General features: G+C 42.0%; 1 protein-coding gene across 1 annotated transcript in view; it reads right to left on the reverse strand.

Moving 5' to 3' along the window:
• CPNE4 (copine 4) overlaps positions 1-20,357 on the reverse strand; it is a 170,105-nt gene that overhangs the window by 52,079 nt on the left and 97,669 nt on the right. Inside the window, exon 7 of the mRNA XM_036760492.1 lies at positions 2,951-3,049. Coding sequence (XP_036616387.1) covers positions 2,951-3,049 — 99 coding nt within the window. The remainder of the gene's footprint in view (positions 1-2,950; positions 3,050-20,357) is intronic.

The raw sequence follows: 20,357 nt of genomic DNA on the forward strand, positions 1-20,357 counted from the left end.
GAGTTTTAACAGGGTGAAGATGGTGCCTCAAACTGGCTGGTCTCTACAGCTGGTCTGGGTAGTTCAAAATCGCTGAATCATAGGATCTCAGAGGTAGGAGGCACCTCAGAAGCCAATTAACCCAGTCTGCAACTCATCAAAAATCTTTTCTACAACATCTAGAGGCAGTGTGATTAGGCTTTGGAGTCAAGAAAATCCTGCCTGATACTAATGGTGTGGCCCTTGGCCATCCGCTGAGCCTCAGTTTCCTTACCTTCAAAATGAGGTGGTTGGGCTATATGACCTTTCGAGATTCCTTCCAGCTCTTAATCTAAGATTCCCAACAAAATGTCACCTGACCCTTTTCATGAAGATTTCACAGTGAAGAGGAATCCGCACCTTTCCCAGGCAGCACTCAATTTGTGGACAGCTCCGTTAGGAGCTTTTCTCTTAAAGGATACCTGTCTCTCTGTAACTTCCAACTGAGGGGCTAGGAAGAAAAATTTCAACCCCTCCCCCACACATATACGACAGCCCTTAAAGTCACTCTGGGTCCCACCGCCATCCCAAGTGCTCCCTGGATGGTGTCAGAGGTTAGGATAGAGAGTGACAGGTTTCTTCTTTTTGCCCTTTGAACAGAGAGGCCAGCCAGCAGGGGAGTCAGGAGAAGCTCATTTTCTAAATTCCAATTAAGGCAAAGTCAAAACCAGCCTCCAGAGAAGCCATTTAGCAAGGATAGTTTCATTTTGACTTCATGCCCCACTTCCCAAAGCAAAAATAAATAAAACAAACCAGTAAGTAAAGAGTCCCCATGTTGTGAATATATCAGATGTCCACAGTGTGGGGGCTGACCAGTTCTTTAGTCAGTGACCAAGACTGTCATGCATAGAAGTATTGCAGGGCATATTTTCATTAAGTGGACCAAAGAATTCTTGGAGAGTATCTTTAGGTTTTGTTGTTGAATCATTTTTTCAGTCTTGTCTGACTCTGTGACCCCATCTGGGGTTTTCTTGGCAAAGATACTGGAGTGCTTTGTGATTTCATCCCCCAGCTCATTTAATAGGTGAGGAACTGAGGCAAACAAGGTGAATTGACTTGCCCAGGGTCACACAACTAGGAAGTGTCTGAGGTCAAATTTGAACTCAGGTCCTCCTGACCCCGGACCAGATACTATATCCATTATGCCACCGAGCTGCCCTAATCTTTAGATCAGACTTCGTTAAATTAAAAAGCACTGGGTATTGGGAGGAAGGCATTTAACTGAGATACATAACATTTTTATTTTAAACATCCTCCTAGGATAATAATACTAATATTATAGGATCATACAATAATAACTTTTACCTAGCACTCTAAGTTTTACAAAGTTCTCTTTATATTTTGACCCATTTGATCTTCACAACAACCCTGGGAGATAGGTGCTATTATTATCCCCATTTTACAGATGAGGAAACTGAGGCAAAGACTGGCCCAGGGTCACACAGCTAGTAAGTGTCTATGGAAGGATTTGAACTCAATTCTTCCAGACTCCAAGCCTTGCTCTCTATCCACAGCACCACTCAGATGCATCAGTGTAAAATGGAAGGCATTTAATAAACGTTCTGTGAATTGGGTTGAGCTGTGTAGTCTTGAGCAAACCATTCTTTGTCACAGCTCCCTACTCTCAAGTTTTAAAAATGAACTGTATGATTTCTACGGTCCTGTCCAGCTCGGAAATCCTTACCTACTTTTTAACTCGAGGCAGTAACAGGCACCACCGTTTCTCTGTTAACTCCCCATGGTCTGCCTCCCCATTGTTTTGAGGGGGAATTAACTCCCATTTCAGCTTTGGGGTCCCCAGCCCAGTCACTGTTGCAGCATGCCCTGGGGAGAAGTTTTACTTGGGCATCCCCTGCATTGTCTGTGTCAGGCAGTCAGTCCTCCATGGTGGGTATGCCTTGTAACTGACATCATCTATCATGGGGACTATGTGCTGAAGCCCAGAACAAACAAATCTTGAGGGTTCTAGGTCATGGAAAAGCTGGCTTAGAATGACTCGAATGACCCTCAGGTCTATGTAGGGTCAGTTTTCTCACTCAACCTGATCACATCGTGACTTTAGACTTGGTCTAAGGAGAAAGCCTTGGATCACCTCCATGAAGCATTGATTTTCACCATGCTGGGCCACTGAATATGACTTTAAATAGGCAGGGCACAGAAATGACCTTTCTCCTTTTAATTTCAATCTGCCGCTGTCCAATCACTCTTTGTTTCTGTGGGGCTTCTTTGGTCCTCACTTATAGCCCTGACTTGGATACCGAAGTCTTAATTATGACAGAGGTTAAAACAGCAGAGGGATTGATTTTTCTCCACTCTTACTGGCACCAGTACCTATCCAATTAGGCAATGCCCTCGAGAATTCTCATGAAATTGTCTCTGACCCTGGATATCCAGGGGCTTTGGCCAACACCAGGCCTGCTGGTTCATTGTTCCTTTCCAACACTGGTATGACTATTTTGGGGGGCAACCTCCTAAGGTCTCACCTTTCTGACAAGTTTTCTTTTTTAGTCTTTGATTGGATTTGGCCAGTCTGGATCAATGGGATCTGATCAATTGCACGAATCTGGATGGTGGGTTTGAGAGGTGGGAGGTAACTTAGAAGTCATCTATTCCAATACTTTCATACTATTATTTTATTTGGTCTAGACCTGTGATTTAATAAGCTTCACGTGACTCTCAAGGACTGTAAGTTATGGAAAGGTTCTAATCTGCCTGGCTGGAGAAAGTCCACGCATGGATGCAGCCACGTAGCCTCGTCCTCTAGATGTTTGGTCCTGTGACTGCTTGTCCCTCTCTCCAAAGGAGGGCTGTGAGAAGAAGCCTGAACAAGCCACTCAGAATGCCAGGGCTCGACAGTGAACATTCACAAGTTTCAGAGTGAATGCTTACGGAATGAAACAGAGAAGAAATTCCCCTATGCCCTGGCTCTTACTTGTTTCCCTTCCATCGCTCCTCTCATCTCCTTGAAAGTCGAGGTGAATTCTCCAATGAAGTCATGCTTGCCGTTGGAGTCCCAGTCCCAGACGATGCACTGCAAGAGAAGGGAATGAGTGGCTTTTAGAAGGCAGCCTCTCTCAGGGGAAAGTCATGTGAACTTTGTGAAAGGCTTTGTGTCCTCCCAAGAGGGAGGAGGAGGAAAAAAGAACAAACAATTGACATTGGGTCTGGGAGGAGAGAACACCCCAAAGCAGGAACACTAGAGGTAAAAACCCTCAGCTGGCCAGAAAAATCAGTAACAGTCTCCAGGCTTTGGCTTCCACAGTAAATCAGGGGATCACAGGCTGGGAGCCTGGAGGGACCTCAGAGGCCACCGAATCCAACCTCCCCTCCCATTTTACAGATGAAGAAACTGAGGCCCGGGAGGTAAAGAGATTTGTCCCAGAGCATACTGGGATATGAATGCAAGTCCTCTGACCCCAAAGCCAGTGTTCTTTCCATTCTAATATATGTTAGCATAAACTTTGCTGCTTGTTCTGAAGGCAGAAGAAGGCGACTCCCAATAATCGTTTCGATTAGGGGATATGAAACTCATAAACTGGGACACCTAACACACACAATTCTGCTGATTTGTTTGTTGTATATGGGTCATGGAGATACTCATCAGTGGAAAGCTAGACACCAGGTGATGAATTGTTTTGACCATGGTGGCCAGAGGTATAACTAAGGCAGAGTGATCAGAGCTTTGCCCCAGGACACCAAACAAGAAGGCTGGCAAACTTAGCTGGTTCCAATAACACATAAAATTCCTCAGCAGCATGGAAACAACAGAATTTATTGCCCTATCAGCAAGATCAGTTACTTAAAACAGCAGCTACCTTGTGTTACTGCCATGAGATTGCTCTCTCCTCTCCCTAAAGCTATGTCCCTGCTCTCCTCTCCATTCTAGGCATGGTTTATAGCACTTGCCCTGGGTGCACACATCCCTAGTTATGGTTCTGATAGCGTCTCAGGAAATGGATAAAAATATAAAATGACCTCTAATCTTGTGAGGCCCCCTTTGGTGTCCTCCACAATGGTGGCAAAAGGGTCAGAGGATTTGAAAAAAGTCACCATTTAAAAAAAAAACACTGACAAATATTGATTGAATTGTTGACACTTTAAAAGTTTGAACTTTGTCCCATGACAATTGGGACCAGTTGACACATCACTGGAGAAAATGAACCCCATAAGAACTAAAGGAAAACCTCTAGCAAATGTTCTATATAGGATTTATGGAAAGACATGGAAGAAAGGCAAAGACCCACAGGGGTTGGGATCTGGGAGGTTCCACACGGATGAACTCGCAGATCCATCTGGGTAGCTAAGCATTTAGGCCAAGCTAATGGAGCAAGATCCAACAGGGCCCATCTGGAGAGATGTTGAAATGGTCTCTCCTCCCGAAAGTCCTGTTCACAGCAGTGGTGGCAGTTTCATTCTGGAGGCCCCTAAGACCAACTTTGCAAGGTATGCCCTAGCCAACCAACTTCTTCCAGAAATCCCTTGCCACATGCAGAAAGAGCACTTCTGGAAGTCTTCAGAGGATGCTCAGGCAGTAATCTAGCCAATGGTTTGCAAGAAGGAAAAAAAGTGTCACAGACCTTTGGAGCAGGAAGTAACTCAAATGTAATCAGAGTAAGGTTGAGTTTGCTCTGGGCTTCAGATTCTTCAGGGTCAGCCTGATTCTTTGAAAGTATACAAGTTTCACTATTGTGAACAAGAAGTAAGTATTCCTGCCTCAAAGAACGGGTCTATGAATTTAGCCTTAGATTACCCAAAGGAGGAACAATCTAAGCTGGACTGCTAGAGAACTACAGGAATCCCCCTCCTCTGTACAGAGCTGTGGTGTAATCAATTTGGGGAATCAGCTTCCATTGACAGAGATTAGGAACTCAGCTCTAACTTAGAGTTTTAGAGTTGCCGGGGGACTCTGGGACATTGATCAACTGTGACCACACAGCTAGTGTGTGTTGGGGGCAGGTCTTGGATCCAGGTCTTCCTAGCTCCAAGAATTCTATGCATTATATTATGGATCTTGGAGTGAGAAATTGTTCCTGCTTTCATGAAACTTAGAATCCAGTATGGGGGATGTGAGACATACATACATACATAAATATGTACATACATACGTACACACACAAACATTATATATATATACATATACATGTAAACTGTAAAGAATACAATCAAGTTAGAAGTGTTATGCAAAATCTAAAAGGAGAAGAAAAGATCCTTTCAGACAGTGCTGTCTTTCTCCTGCATAGAGTCTGAATATGTGTACATGTGTGTGTGCTGCCTCCTCATTAGAATGTAAGCCCTTAGACGGCAGCGATGATTTTCCCTTTTGATTTTCTATTCCGCAGAACTTAGCACAGTGCCTGGCGCATGGCAAACACTTAAATATTTGCTGATTAATTGATCGATTGAAAAGAGGAAATAGGGGAGACAGGAATAGATAAGTGGATCATGAATAAATCTGATGAACAGTAGGACAAACCAACAGGCAGCCAGGGAAGAGAACTGACCAAGGAGTAAGGCAGCTGAGGGTCTGGGATCAGTTCTGCACTAATTCATGGTATTAACAGGCAGCTAGGTAGCACAATGGATAGAGGACTGGACCTGGAGTCAGGAAGACCCGACTTCAAACCCAGCCTCAGAGAGTTATTAGTAGCTGGGTGATCCTGAGCAAGTCATGGAACCTGTCTGCCTTGGTTTCCTCATTTGTAAAATGAGGATAATAATAGCAGCTACCTCCCAGGATTGTTTGGAGGATCAAAAGAGATAACGTTTGTAGAGTGCTTCACAAACCTTAAAGTGATATACGAACAGTAGCCAGCTATTAATATTAGCTTAGACAAATGACTCAACCTCTCTAGGCCTTGGATCCCTCATCTACAAGATGAGGGGATTGGACTAGATAATCTTGAAGGCTACATGCAGCTCTAGTTTTCTATTGTCCTATGAAATCCCATCACGGCCACCAGAAAATCTGGAGGAAGGAAATCCTTTACAATCTTAAGCAACCTATTGGAAAGAAAAAGTAAGTTCAATCAAGATTGAAGACCCAAAACATACACATCAAAATGCAGGCCAGCACTACTCAGCAGAGGGCTTTGTTAACCAGAACTATGATTTCCTTGGCAAAGGGAATTCTCAGTGGGTGAAATCCCCCTACCAATGTGGATCTGCCCCTACTTTAAACACTATAGTCTTAGAGAGTTCAGTGAAGCATAGAGAGGTGGCATGATTTACCCAGGGTCACACAGCCAGGATGTGTCAGAAGGAGGACTTGAATCCAGGTCCCCCTGACTCCCAGACCAGGTCTCCAGCCGCTATGCCATACTAGCTCCAAGCAGAGGTCACTTGTCAGCAAAAATAAGTTTCTCCACTCAGGGTAGTGGGGGAAGGCAGCCTCATTTTTCACAATGGACATTAGCACCAATCGATGATTTGGCCCTTTTAGAAAAACCACTTTGGATAAATTGAGTGAGAGACATGACATAGATCACCTTACAAGGGATCATGTCCATTTATTACCAAGAAATGTCTGCTATCCTTCCTTACCTTCCACTCACCTTCCTATCTCCCCCACATCTCAGAGTGACTTTTTAAAAAAATGTAGATGTTTAGCTCTTGAGGAAGAGAATGGGAAAGATGAAGAGAGCTTCTGAGTCCAAATGTGCTCCAAGCAGCCCCCTGGCACTCACATATCGCCACTTCCCCCTCCCCCATGGCAACACCTTCCTTGTCAATTGTCTCAAACAAGATGTATCTCGAGCTGTTAAAGGTTAAGCAAGCCCTCTTATCACTTTCCTAAGAGCAGTTCCTAACCTCTACTTGTCACCTCCCCACTACCTAAACCCCATGCAGTCTTCTTTGATTAGTTATAATCAAGGGGTCATACATTTCACCTGACCCCACCCTGCCTGAACATGCTCCTCTCTCTTCCTGGAAATTCCCTTCATCTTCTGCTCATATGCAGGCTCAACATGGGATTATTTAATTATTCTATTCTTTCACTTGCTCACATTTTCTCTTAGTAGCCAGAAACTGAAAACAAAGTGGGGACCTCTTGTTTAGGGAATTGTTGAATAACTTGTGGCATATGATTATTGTGGGATCTTATTGCCCAGTTAGATATATTACATATAAGGAATTCAGAGAAACACGGGAAGACTTGTCTGAACTGATTCAGAGTGATGCAGAACCAAGGGAAGATAGACAAGGAATACAATGAAACCTGCCCCACAGTCCTCTAGCTCTTGTGTATAAATTCACTGCAATCATTTCCTTAGTGAATCTTCCTTAAAGAATGCATTCTTTGACTGTTAAAGAATTGAAGTCTTAAGCAAGTCCTTATCCTTTTCTTCCAGGAGCTCCTGTTAAAACAGTGCTAAGGGCATCTGTAATGATACCAAATACCATGATCACTTTTGGTGCCAGAAAACTGATCAAAAAACATCCTTCCATCTGCTCAGCAGAGAAGTGGTAGAGTATGGGCTCCGGATATTACACAACTTCTCAGACACATTGGCAGTATTGGTTTTGTATATTAAGCAGTTTTGTATAACTGCTTAATTTGTTTTATAAAGGAGAGTTCTATAAAGGGCAATTATTGGGAAATGAGTACGGCTGTAGTATAAATAAAAAGCAAAAAAAGCAAGAAATCATTTAAATTAAATTTAATGTAGTTAAATATCTGCTGAGAATTTATAGCACTTGTGCTAAATTCTGGGGGATGTTTAGCATTTCTTTGGGGAGCCTGATGTCTGTCTGTTTTGGTATTTCCAGTCTTTGACTAATCTACTGGAAAAGAAGGACTGCATATGTTAACCGAGGAAGGGGTTAACAGTAGAAGGAATATTGGCTCTCTAGTCAGAGGAGGTGGGGTTCAACTTCTGCCTTGGACACTTAGGACCTGGGTGATTTTGGGCAAGTGCCCTTCAGATTCCTCGTCTGTAAAATGGGGGTTTTTACCCTTCTTTGTATCTCCAACACTTAGCTCAATTCCTGGCAGGTCAATCAAACAACTGTATTTCATTGCCCAACTGATGAAGACCAAATCCAATGCCTTTTAGAAGGGAGAGAGAACCCGGGTTGGCATTAGTTCTGGCTGATAATTTCTGTAGGGAAGCTCAGCTCTTTGGGTGAGCTTTGATCCTTCAACAGCCTGGAATTTCTCAGCATATCAGATGCAGAATTTTGTGTTGACCTTTCTTTGAGCAGGTCCCAAAGGAAGGAGAAGCTCGGGCCCGCAAACAAAACAGCAGCCTTTGACTGCATGGAGCTGCTGCTAGACAGCTCTGCAGCTAGAGAAAGGCACCTGGGAGCCCGTGAAATTGTTCATTTTTCCTTTGGAAAGAATGAGACAAGGCTCACAGCTTGAATCAATAAGGGGGGACCAGAAAAAGAGTTAGATGTTAGCTTGGAAAACCTGGCTGCCAGCAGAGAGGGGCTTTTGCAAACCTCTAAAACCTTGCTGGGGGTTGACAGCGTGGTGGAGGGGACAGAGGGCTGGTCTTAGAGTACGAAGCCCTAATTTCAAGTCTCTGCTCTGACATTTACTGTGTGACCTTATGCAAGACCCTCAGACCTCCCATAGTCCCCCACCTCCCTCAGCTTCCTTATCAGTAAGATGGAGATAACAACATTTATATGACCCACTTTAGTGTTAAAAGGTTTTTGTTTTTTAAACCCGATGGATTATTTAATAGTCTGATACAGGGAATTCTGGCTCACTAGATATATTCATGAAATTGGAATCAAAATTTTAAGTTCTGGTTGTGGAAAAGACATGATTACAGTTCAGTCAGTTTTTCAGTCGTGTCAGACCCTTCATCACCCTATGTGGGGTTTTCTTGGCAGAGATACTGAAGTGGTTTGTTATTTCCTTCTCCAGCTCATTTGACAGATGAGGAAACTGAGGCAAAGAGGGTTAAATGACTTGCCCAGGGTCACACAGCTAATAAGTGTCAGGCCAGATTCAAACTCAGGGAGATGAGGGTTCCTGACTTCAGGCTGGCGCTGTATGCACTATGGCATCACCTAGCTGCCATCCACGATTGTAGTAGAGTGTCTTTAAGTGAATAAAAACAAAACTTTTCTGTTGACAATATATCCATACTTGAAATTTAGAGAACACATTTTTAAGGTGCACACATTACTCTTTTGTGATGCTAAGATTAATTTCAATATTCCTGCCTTTTCTACCATGTTCACTGGAAATGCCTATGCTCGGGTGGTGGCTCGTCAGCTTTATTTTATAAACTGGATGCAGTTGTCTCATCTCTGGTGGCTCCTGGGTCTGGAGCTTAGAAGAATGGAAGGCATTGACATCACTACTGTTTTCAGCAAACAGCATCCCCACAATGGGAACTCTTCTAGGGAACTCTGCGTGGTCATGATAAGTACGCTATACTGACCCCCATGAGATCTTAGATCTGGAAGGGTCCTTAGGGCTCATCTAATATGTCACTGTCTCATTTTACAATGTGCAAAGAAAGGCCTTCTCAGATTCCAGAAGACCTAGCTTTAAATATTGCCTCAGGCAGGCACCCATGTGACTTTGGACCTATGTTTTTTCATCTATAAAATGGGAATAAAAGTAGTGCTTCCCTCCCAGGATCGTTGTAAGGTTCAAATAATGAGAGAACATCTTTAAAGCTATTGGTCAGCTTTCAAGAACTATATAAAAGTGAGTTATTCTTATTAAGGATGAAGTTAAGCGACTTGGCCAAGGTCGCCCAGCTCATAAGTTGCAGAGCCAATATTCAAACCCAGATGTCTTGACTCCAAAGCCAAAGAATCCTTTATCAAATTATTACTATGCATGTGGCACCATGTTAAGAATACAAAGACAAAAAAGAAGTGATCTAGGGCTCTTTCTTTATTAACCTATTTGCAAACCCTCCACCTACCTTAAAAAATGCCTTGTTTGGCCTCTACAGTAACAAAGATGCCAAGCATTATAGCTTTCTTGGCTTAAAGGCAGAGGCTGGATATATTACTTTACAAAGAAATGCTTCATCTATACCATTTGCTTTTTCAAATATATATTAAATATTATTCAAATATATCCCTACTCCTCCATCAACCATGGAACCAGCCTAACAATTAAAAAGAAAGAGAGAAAAAAGCAGATCAGAAAAATTAACCATTGTTGTCAATTGAGCCTGACAGCATGGTCCCCCACCTGTGCAAGAGAAAGGAGCTTTTATTGTTGTTGTCATCCCCGCTTCCCCACCCCCAACTTTTCCTTGGAACTCTGCTTGGTCATGATAATTATACAGCACTGATGTACTTTCTATAGCCTTCATTCTGGAGAGCCCTTGTCTTTTTTTCCCATATGGTCTCTCTCTTCCATCCATCAAGATCCTTGAATTCTAAGCCCTCTATATATGCTACACTCTTTCTCCATCATAAGATCCAAACTGGAAGGGACCTTAGAAATTGTCCAACCCTTTCATTTTGCAGATGAGGGGAAATGGCTTGCTTGAGATCACCCAGGTAGCAGAGCTTGGTTTTTGAACCCTCTGACCTCATATCCTGCACCTGTGTACTGTCTTCCTGCCTGTCTACTGCCCAAAGTGAAAGTGCAGAAGCAGGCTCCTGGGGCTATAGTTTATTGCTAGACCAGGGCCAAATGTCAACAGATGCTGGGCTAGGGAATGGAAGAGCTATGGAGGGGAACCAGAGGGAGTGGCCATGTACTTCTCCACCTCCGGAGAAGAGGAAGGTGTTGGGTGAGGAGTCTGATGGCAACCATGAACACTGATCAAGTACCTGCCATGGGCCAGGCACTGTGCTAGGTGCTAAGAGATGCTGAGAATAAAAGGAAAATGTCCCTGGCCTCAAGGAGCTTTCATTCTATAGGGAGAGCAATATACATACATATAATAAATACAGAATACAAAGTAGAAAGAAGGCATTTTTAATTGGGAAGGGAATGCTAGATACAAAGGAGTGGGCACAGAATGCAATCCCACTTGAAGGTAACTGCCATCCTTCCTGGGAGGAAAGCATTTTGTAGAGCTTAAAGCACTCTAAAAATGAGCGTTATTGTTGTAATGTAGTCTGCTCATGGACTGACCTCCTTGTTCTTTGTTTGAAGCTATAAATTACTAAGGTCTCATCATACCAAGTTAATTCACTAACACCAAGCAAGCACTGTTCCTACAGAGTAGAAACAAATTCAATATCTTGAGACACGACCCTTCCCTCCCTTCTTCTCTTTCTGGCTTTCATTTGAAAGTTGCTTTGAGATCTTCAAAAGGAAGATTGCCACTTAACCTCTTTGATATTCAGCTTCAGCCTTTGAAAGATGGGGTTTGAAGAAGGTGCCCTTGCTTCTGGCTCTTTAAATTCTATGATTTAAATACATGTTTGTAGAAGAGACTCCGGAGTGGCTGAGAGAACACTGAGTGCCACACTACATGCTGTTATCTTGTTTACTTGTCTTCTGTCCACTAAACCATATTGCTTCTAATATTCGCAATTAATATTTGTGTTGGAAAACTCTGGTAAAACACAATACTACTTTCTAATTCCTTTCCCTGTAAGGGGGAATATCAAAGTATCCCCAGTCACATCAAAGTAAGCCTCTGTTTCCTAAATCCAGATGAGAGATACTTAACCTTTTTTTTCCGTCATGGATATCTTTGGCTGTCTGATGAAGTCTATGGATTCCTTCTTAGAATAATGCTTTTAAATGCATAAGATAAAATAAAATACATAGGATTACAAAGGAAACCAATCACAGTGAAATGCAATTTATCATCTATCTATCTATCTATCTACCACAGGCAGCTTACACCTACCTACTGTTTCCATGAGCTCTGACAGTGCATGACATATAGTATGTGCTTAATAAACATTTGGCAAAAGATTGATTAGTTTTGGGGTAATCTATAATTTTGGAGACTTAATATTCTGTGATTCAAAGCAATACAGTGCCTCCAGAAGAATTCTTTCCCTCCTTGAACCTGTGATTTCATCAATACTGAGAACTCATAGATATTCCATCTATGAATGCAGATCAGCAGCTGTTATGTAAATTATATTATTAGAGAGTAGCCTGACTTGCTGAGAAGCTAAATAATACAGACAGAATGTGTCAAAGGTGGGACTTGAATCCAGGTTTTTTTTCATCCAAGGTCAGCTGTCTATCCATAATACAACTGCCTCTCACTGGAAAACTTTTTTTTAAGTTTTCAACATTCACTTTTATAAGATTTTGGGTTCCAATTATTTTCTCCCTCCCTCCCCACACCCCCTTTCCAGGATGGCAAGCAATTTGACATAGGTTATACATGTACAATCGTATTAAACATATGTCCATATTTCACTGGAAGACTATTGAAGGTAAAAGAGAAATATTAGGGAAAATATAAGAGACCCCTTCTCAGAGTATTGTTTTTAAATGTATAAAATAAAGTACATAGGAGTGGGAAGGAAAGCAAAGGTTAGTGAAAATAAATTTCTCCTATCCAAGTCACTGATCACTTGAAATTTGCCCATGGCCTCTTGGGAGCCCATGGGCCCCAGGTGAAGACTCTCTGGACTAGAAGATTTCTCATGTCCCCTTCAGCTCTGCTTCTATGGAGCTATGACATTTAAGTAATTGTGTACATAGGCTATGATAATCCCAACAGTTTATGGTTTACAAAGCACTTCCCTCACAATAACTGAGTGAATTAGCTGGTACAAGTATTCCTGTCCCCTTTTGTACACAAACAGTCACAGAAAGGATAATTTATTTGTCTAAGCTCACAGAACTAGGAAGTATTTGAACAGAGAGTCAAATCCTTGTCTTCTAGTGACAAATGTCACCTACTCTATAGAATATATAAGTTTATGTCAATGTGTTCCTTCTCCCCAGAGTATCTGCAGTGTAAGCTTTCTTGCTAATCCTAGAATAAAAAGCTTTGTCCCTTGTTCAAGGAACTTTACTAGAACAGAACAGATGGAGAGTTGCCCCTGAAATCATCACTAAATCCTATGCAAGCACCATCATTCCTCTTTAAGGGTAATTTCCATTCAAACCAGTAAAGGAAGTCTTAGACAGGATACTTATAATTAGACCATATCAACAATGTTAATGAAGAAAGAGTGAGAGTATATTGGCATTGGCCTTCCAATGCACACATTTCAGCATTTCTGGATCATAGTGGGGAGGGAGGGAGAGAGAGAAAGAGAGAGAGGGAGGGACAGGGAGAGGGACAGGGGGAGAGAGACAGGGAGACAGGGAGAGAGGGAGGAGGAGGGAGAGGGGGAGAAGGAGAGAGAGAGAGAGCGAGGGAGGGGGGGAGAGAGAGGGAGGGAGAGAGGGAATGAGAGAGAGAGAGAGAGAGAGAGAGAGAGAGAGAGAGAGAGAGAGAGAGAGAGAGAGAGAGAGAGAGGAGAAGGGGGGGAAGGAAGGGGGAGAGAGAGATTTCACACTGTAATGTCCAAAGAAATGGCTTTCTTTGGAGATTTGTGGCTGTAGTTTAGATAAGTTGAGATTAGATCTCAAATTCTCATCTAGACCTTTGAAACTTCACACATTGCTGTGTTTTATGAGAACTGAATCTCCCATGAACTCTGAAGAGAGTGAAAAGGGTGGACTCTGTGATGTATTCCAGTTTTCTTCATTATCAGACAAGATCAACAGTGGTCCAACGTAACTCTTTCAATTACTTTAAAGCTCTAAGATGAATGCCACTTCACAATTTGATTTGGTGACTGACAGGTGACTGAACTGGGAGAAGTAACTTCTGCAAAATAAAATGTAAATGTGAAGTCAGTCTTTCTTTGGACTTTACCTAAATTCTAAGTGTTCAATTATGAAAAAGAAAGTTCTGTGATCCACAAGGCAGAATGGTTATTCTAATTACTAAAAAAGAGTCTTTTCCTTTCTTCTAAGGTTTAGAAATTCCAAGGGGACATTTTTTTCTGAGTGATAATCTGGATAAGCTTCATTCTGACCCTGCAGAGCAATCTCTTTACTCTAGTCTCTAACACTCCTTTCTGGTACGCCCTGCTAGAGACATAAAATGTGATGGAAAACATGGAATAAAAGAGAGAAGAGTTAAAGGCTTGTGGATGACAAAGAAGCTTCATGTCTGTAGTGACATGAATCAATTAAAAAAAGAGTTGAGAGGTATATTCCAAATAAGAAAACATGATATTTTCTAACAGAAAAGAAATAACTGATTACTGATGTGTGAAATCATTTCTGAATTAGGTGTCATATAGAGTAAGACAATCAATTTGTTAGGGCAAAGATCAAAATCAAATGGCTGAGTAAGAAAAAAAAATATAAAAATTAAACCATATGGTGTACCTGTGTTTGACCTAACTATCTATATAGGAAAAACTAAATGGATGAAGAATGCCTATTCTTTAAGATTAAGATAGGCAATTAGATGGCCATTTTATAATCTAATTCATTAGATGGACAATGATTGAGTCTAGAATTGAATAGAAAGAGAAAAGTAAGACAGATTAACTTTGGAAAATTGTCCAGGGCTTTTAATGACCCTAAAGTTCTCCCTGAAACAAAGAACGATGTTTTTAACACCACTTTTCTTCTACTCACATTGGGAAGACCCCTTGTGGTAAACATAAGGAAAGGATGGTCAAGAGGCACTCAGGATGGGAAGGTTAAATAAATTACAGTCTACCTCTCTGGAGAAAAGTCCAAGTCAAGTCCATTCCTGAAATGCTTTTCCTCCTCATGTCTGCCTCCCGGCTTCCTTCAAGACCTGGCTTAAATCTTGCTTTCTTGCGGGAGCCCTTCCTGAATCTTCTCGCTGTTAGTATCTTCACCTCTAAGATTTCCTTTCATTTACTATGCATATATCTTGTATACAGATAGTTATTCACATGTTTTCTCTACCTTTGGAATGTGAGGTCCTTGAGGACAGAGAAACCCTTCTTGTATCCCCAACACCTAGCACAATACCTGGCACATAATAGGTACTTAATAAATGCTTGTTGATGGGTGAGCTCAAAGATCCCTTTGGGAGCCCTCATTGAGGAAGTGGATATAATATCAGACCTGGAGTCAGGAAGACTTGAGTTCAAATCCTGATCTATGTAAAGCCTGATCTATGTAAGCCATTTATATCCTTCTCTGTCTCACTGTAATCATTGGTGAAATGAGATCTTTGAGAATTTCCACTTTGCTAGTGTAACCTCCTAGAATGCAGGGTCACTTTCATATCACCCCCAGCTGTAAAATGAGGGTGGACTGGATGAGCACTGAGGTTACTTCAGCTCAAAATCTGTGATCACTCAAACATCACTAATTTAGTGGGGAATATCTGAGATTTCATTGGCCGGAGAAAAACCTCTATGATGCAGGTCAGCACTTTCTCTGTAACTTATAGTCCCAGAGAGCTGCCTAGAGTACAGAGTGATGAAGTGATTTGCCTAGGGAAAATTGTAGCGGGAACATGGGTGGAAGTATTGATTGGCTATCCTCTTTGCCTGGGGCAGTTGTGGCTGATCTGGTCTCTGTCCTGCAAACCCTATGAGAAACTGTGTTCTAGCGCTGTGGAACCAGCTAAGCCAACAAGAGCCAAACTGTCTGTTGCAGGTATGAAGAGAAGCTCTTATGTGATGCCTTGATAAAATGATAAAAAAGATACTCGTTTCTAGTTTATATTTATTTTAAGCACTATATGAGACAGCTTGGTGCAGCATTAAACAGAATGCTGGACACTGAGGCAAGGATATCTGGCCTCAGAGACTTCCTAGCTATGTGACTCAGGGCAAGCCAACTGACCTCTCTGTGCCTCAACTGCCTAATCTGTAAAATGAGGGGGTTGGAGTCAATGGTCTCTAAAGTAGTATCTGGAGTTATCTGTTCTTTCTACTCTTCTTTTCCTTTATTTTGTGTTCCTAGAGATACAACCAATAGTGGTTGTTTCTAGTTGTCAGATAAGAGCAATCAATGAGCCAAAAGATTCTATTTTCTGGGGAAAAAAACAAACCCCAGCATATGCTAGTCTCTCTGTCTTCCGATGAGTCATGCAGTTAGTGGCTCATTGATTGCTATTATCTGACAACTAGAAACAACCACTATTGGTTGTATCTCTAGGAACACAAAATAAAGGAAAAGAAGAGTAGAAAGAACAGATAACTCCAGATACTTTTAAGCATGGAATCCATTTTCCAAACCATGAATTGGAAACATCAAGGACTCTCCCAACAGAAGACGTCTCAGCTGGAATCCTTGTTACTCAAGACAGAGTACAGTTTGGTACCACTAGGTACCTTGAATGGAGTCTAATTTGAATACAGATTTGCTTGAATGCTTTTCCTAGTTAATTACTTTCTGCAGCAACAACCACAGGTGTCTAGGACTTGGAAGTTTTAAAACAATCAGGAAACAAAACACACCATGGGCAAGAACCCATCAGCCATTCTCACCAAACCATATGAGATGAGCCATGAGAAACAGATGCTTCATAAGACCAGCCAGATACAAAGAGTTGTGTACTTCAGATGATCCATAATTTGCTCTACTTTTTGAAACCACATTCAATTCTCTGGGTTCCAGACTCTCCTTAGCTTGGTAATGTATTTTCAAGGTGATTAGAAGTTGCTTAACCTACTATAACCTTTCCTATCCCAGTTTAGCCATCCATAATTGGTGGGGTAGTGGTGGTAATAGCTATTTGAGTAAGTTTTTAGAAAAATTCTTGTGAAGTCTTTAGATTGTTAAAACTATTAAAAAACCCTGATTCTAACAATGAAACCCCTGAGTTGAATGAAATCAGCCCTTTCCCAAATAAAAATAAGCAAGAGAGAGAGCCTGATAGGTGGAGAATGCTAGAAGGGGTGGAGAAGCAAGAGTCCTTGATTCATTTGCCAGCTCACCTTACTTCTAGGTGGACCTCAACTTCTTCCCATCGGGAGGGAAACATACACATTTATTTGCAAAATCGGGGAGACATTGAGTTAGGGTTTCAACAGTTCTAAACAGGATTTCCAGCTGGTCTCATCAGACTTATTAGATGAACTTCTCATTCTGTGTCCTGACCTTGGTAAGAAGGATCAGTGGCTTTGTTTATCCTCAGACAGATGAAGCAAAGACCCTGACTTTTTGCTTCCTTCCTCAGCTATTGCCCGATATTCAAGTCTATCAATCTACTGCTGAGAAATCACCCTCTCCATAGTCAGTCTCATCAATAACTTACTTGAGAGGCCAATAAAGCTGTGGAGGATGAATGAGAAGTTTTTCCCAGTGGTTTTAACCACCAGAACCCTTAATGGACTTTGTTGATAAGTGGACCCCAGTTTTCATCCAAATCTCATTCTCCCTCTCCCAGAGGGAAATAAGTGTGGAGAAAGTTTCCTGACTTCTATAATGATACTAACAACACATCTATCAGCCTGCCATTTTCCATCCAGGTGCACTAGGTAAGTGACTGAGCACAGTTCTTTTATTTGGCCTCTGCCTTCAAATCCATCTTTCATGCTGCTGTCAGATGAATCTTCTTTATGCCTCAACCCAGCCTTAAGTGGAGGAAGAGCCATAAATAACGGCAACGAGGTTGCATGTGGCCAGAGAAGGAGGTGGGCTAATCACAGTCTTTAGTGGTCTCTTCTTGCCCACCAAGTAAATGCTCTTCCCAGTGCACAAGGCCTGGCACCATTCCACCATTCTCCTCTGATTTATTTGATGTTTTACAGATTCATGGAAAACTAAACAACTCCAAGATCCCAAAACTTGCTTTGTGCTTTTGCACCCCGTGTCTTCACTCATCCTTTCTCCTAGTTCTATCCCCTTTTTGCCCGTTTTATTCCTGTCCAGTGTCTAATGGAAATGTCTGAGCAAGGCTGATGGTGATGCCAAGTATAGAAGGGCTTCCAATCAACAATTATTAAGCACCTACTAAGGGCCAGGCACTGCACTAAGCACTGGAATACAATTAATAGAAAGACAGTCCCTGCCCTCAAGGAATTTACAATCCCAATGGAAAAAAACACCTAAGAGGAAGCAGAAAAGCAGAGGAGGAGGAGATGGTATCCCTCGGGGTACCTGGAATGGGGGGTGGGGATCTGGTTTCATGGAGATGAAACTAGGCAGGAGATCAGGTACAAGGTGTAGTGATCTGAGAGTCCAGGTTCTGCCTTCCATAAAGAAAGGCACTGGGAGGAGTTTGGTCCTCTGCCATCCAGCCCTCCAATCAGAGGGGAGAGGAGGCTGAAAGAGGTGGTATCAGTAAAGGCTTGAGTTGGCAGCAGGGTGGTCAGATTGGAAGGGATGAGTTCATCCTGGCATGACAGCAGAAACAAAATGGGACCTTCCTGTGTCTGGGACTAGCCCACCTCAGGAATCCCCCCTAATGTTAGCATTATATGATCCTGGTCTCCATATAGCTTTGCCCTCATAAAGACACAGACCAGGAAGTAGAGGTGATGAACCAGGGGTGATTCCGAGGAGCTGAGCTTCCAGCCATCCCCTCTCTACTTATAACTTCCATCCATTTCCTTGTTCCCAACTGAGCAGAGAATGGGAAAACAGTGAAAGGAGCATTTACGTCTTTTGAGTCAACCTCTGCATCCATGTTTATACGGTATGATTGATTACTCTGTGATTTACTTTGTCAATCAGTCATGGAGTTAATTACATGTTGCTCTTGGGCACCATTATAAATGATGATATGGCCCCCAGAGCTCTAATGGACCTTGGCATTCAGCTAGTAAATGGATGACACCGTGGCATCATGGGCCTGCCTTCTCCATGATGAGTCATCTGTGTTATTAAGAGCAACGCACTGAGCTCATCCTATTTCTGCTGCACATCATTCATGGCCACATGGACAATTGAGTCATCAATAAATAGTGGAGGTGAGGGACTCTGGGGTGTGTGTGTGTCTGAAACTGGAAATGCCCTAAAGAAGGCCTAATAACTAGAAAACAACTGCTGGAGCCCTTCCTCCCAAACTACCTGATAGCTAATTACTTTGCATATATTTGTATTAATTAACTCTAATGATGATGGATATATATTAGAACATAATCTTGCAAGTAGGAGTTGTTTCATTTTCTGTTCTTGCATCCCTAGAATCTAGCACGGTGGATGGCACATAGTGGGTTCTTATTACTTATTGACTGATTAATTGAGGGAAACCTGGTCTTTCATGTCTAACTTGGAACTTCGGAAAAATTTTGAACTGCCATGAATTGATGCCAGAAAATTTTCCATAAGGAGTAAAACTACAAAGGATATACATTGCATCTGAGGTTATTTCTGCATGTAAAGTCGCTCAGCAGTTAGAGCACTGGGCCTGGAGTCAGGAAGACCTGAATTCAAATCTGGCCTCAAACACTTACTAGCTGTGTGACCCTGGGTAAGTCACTTTACTCTGCTTGCCTGTTTCCTCATCTGTAAAATGAGCAGGAGAAGAAAATGGCAAAATACTCCAATATCTTTGCCAAGAAAACCCCATGCACAGTCCTGGACCGCTATGGCCCAAAGGGTCATGAAAAGTCAAACACGACTGAACAATAAAGTGTAGAGAAGAGTTGAAAGCAGAATAAGAGTCGGTACAGAGAATGAAGAATAGAATTCTTCCTTCCACAGAATACAAATACTGTCAAGAGAACTGTCAACAGAAACAAACAGGGTTCATGCGCTGGCTCTCAGATAATGGCTCTCAGATCTCATTTTATTAATTTGTGGTTGGCCAACAAGATGTCAAACTGGGAAAGTTGGAATTGCTGGAATTGAAGTGTCCTCATGAAATGAAGCAGATTCTCCCAGTGTCTACATTACGTTCCTACCCCACTCCAGTTTCAAATTGTCTGTTTGGACTTTGCATTGACTTAAAAAAATCTAACATGTTTTATTGATACCTTTTGTTTTTACATAAAAATAATTTCTGAAAAAAAAGAACCCTCCACACACACACCTTTTTATGTTAAATATTCTCTTGAAATAAAGAAAACAGAAAATGAAGCAAAAACACACAATACAGTGACTATACTTGAGCAGGTATACCACATTCTGCCCCAGAGGCCCTCCACCTCTCTGATGTGAAGAGGCAGGTACATTTTATTCCCTGTGTTCCAGGACCATTGCTGGTTTTTTCAGCTGCTTAGAATGTCGCTTGTTTTTAATGATCTCTTCATGAACATTGTCATAGATATTGTAACCCCTCTTAACTCTAGGGATTTGCCCAAGGTCTTATAGGTAGTATTAGAGGAAGGTTTGGAACACACATCCAGAGTCAGGGTTTTTTTCTCTCTACCTGTAGGTCCCCCAACATTACCTGTTAAGCCTTTAAGCCAATGACCACTGCTATGTTTCCTTCTCTCTGTTCTTCTTCATTCTCAGGTGCAAAGGTGGGCATGGGTTGTTGGGAACACAG

This window comes from Trichosurus vulpecula, chromosome 5 (assembly GCF_011100635.1).
Source record: "Trichosurus vulpecula isolate mTriVul1 chromosome 5, mTriVul1.pri, whole genome shotgun sequence".
NCBI lineage: Eukaryota > Metazoa > Chordata > Mammalia > Diprotodontia > Phalangeridae > Trichosurus > Trichosurus vulpecula.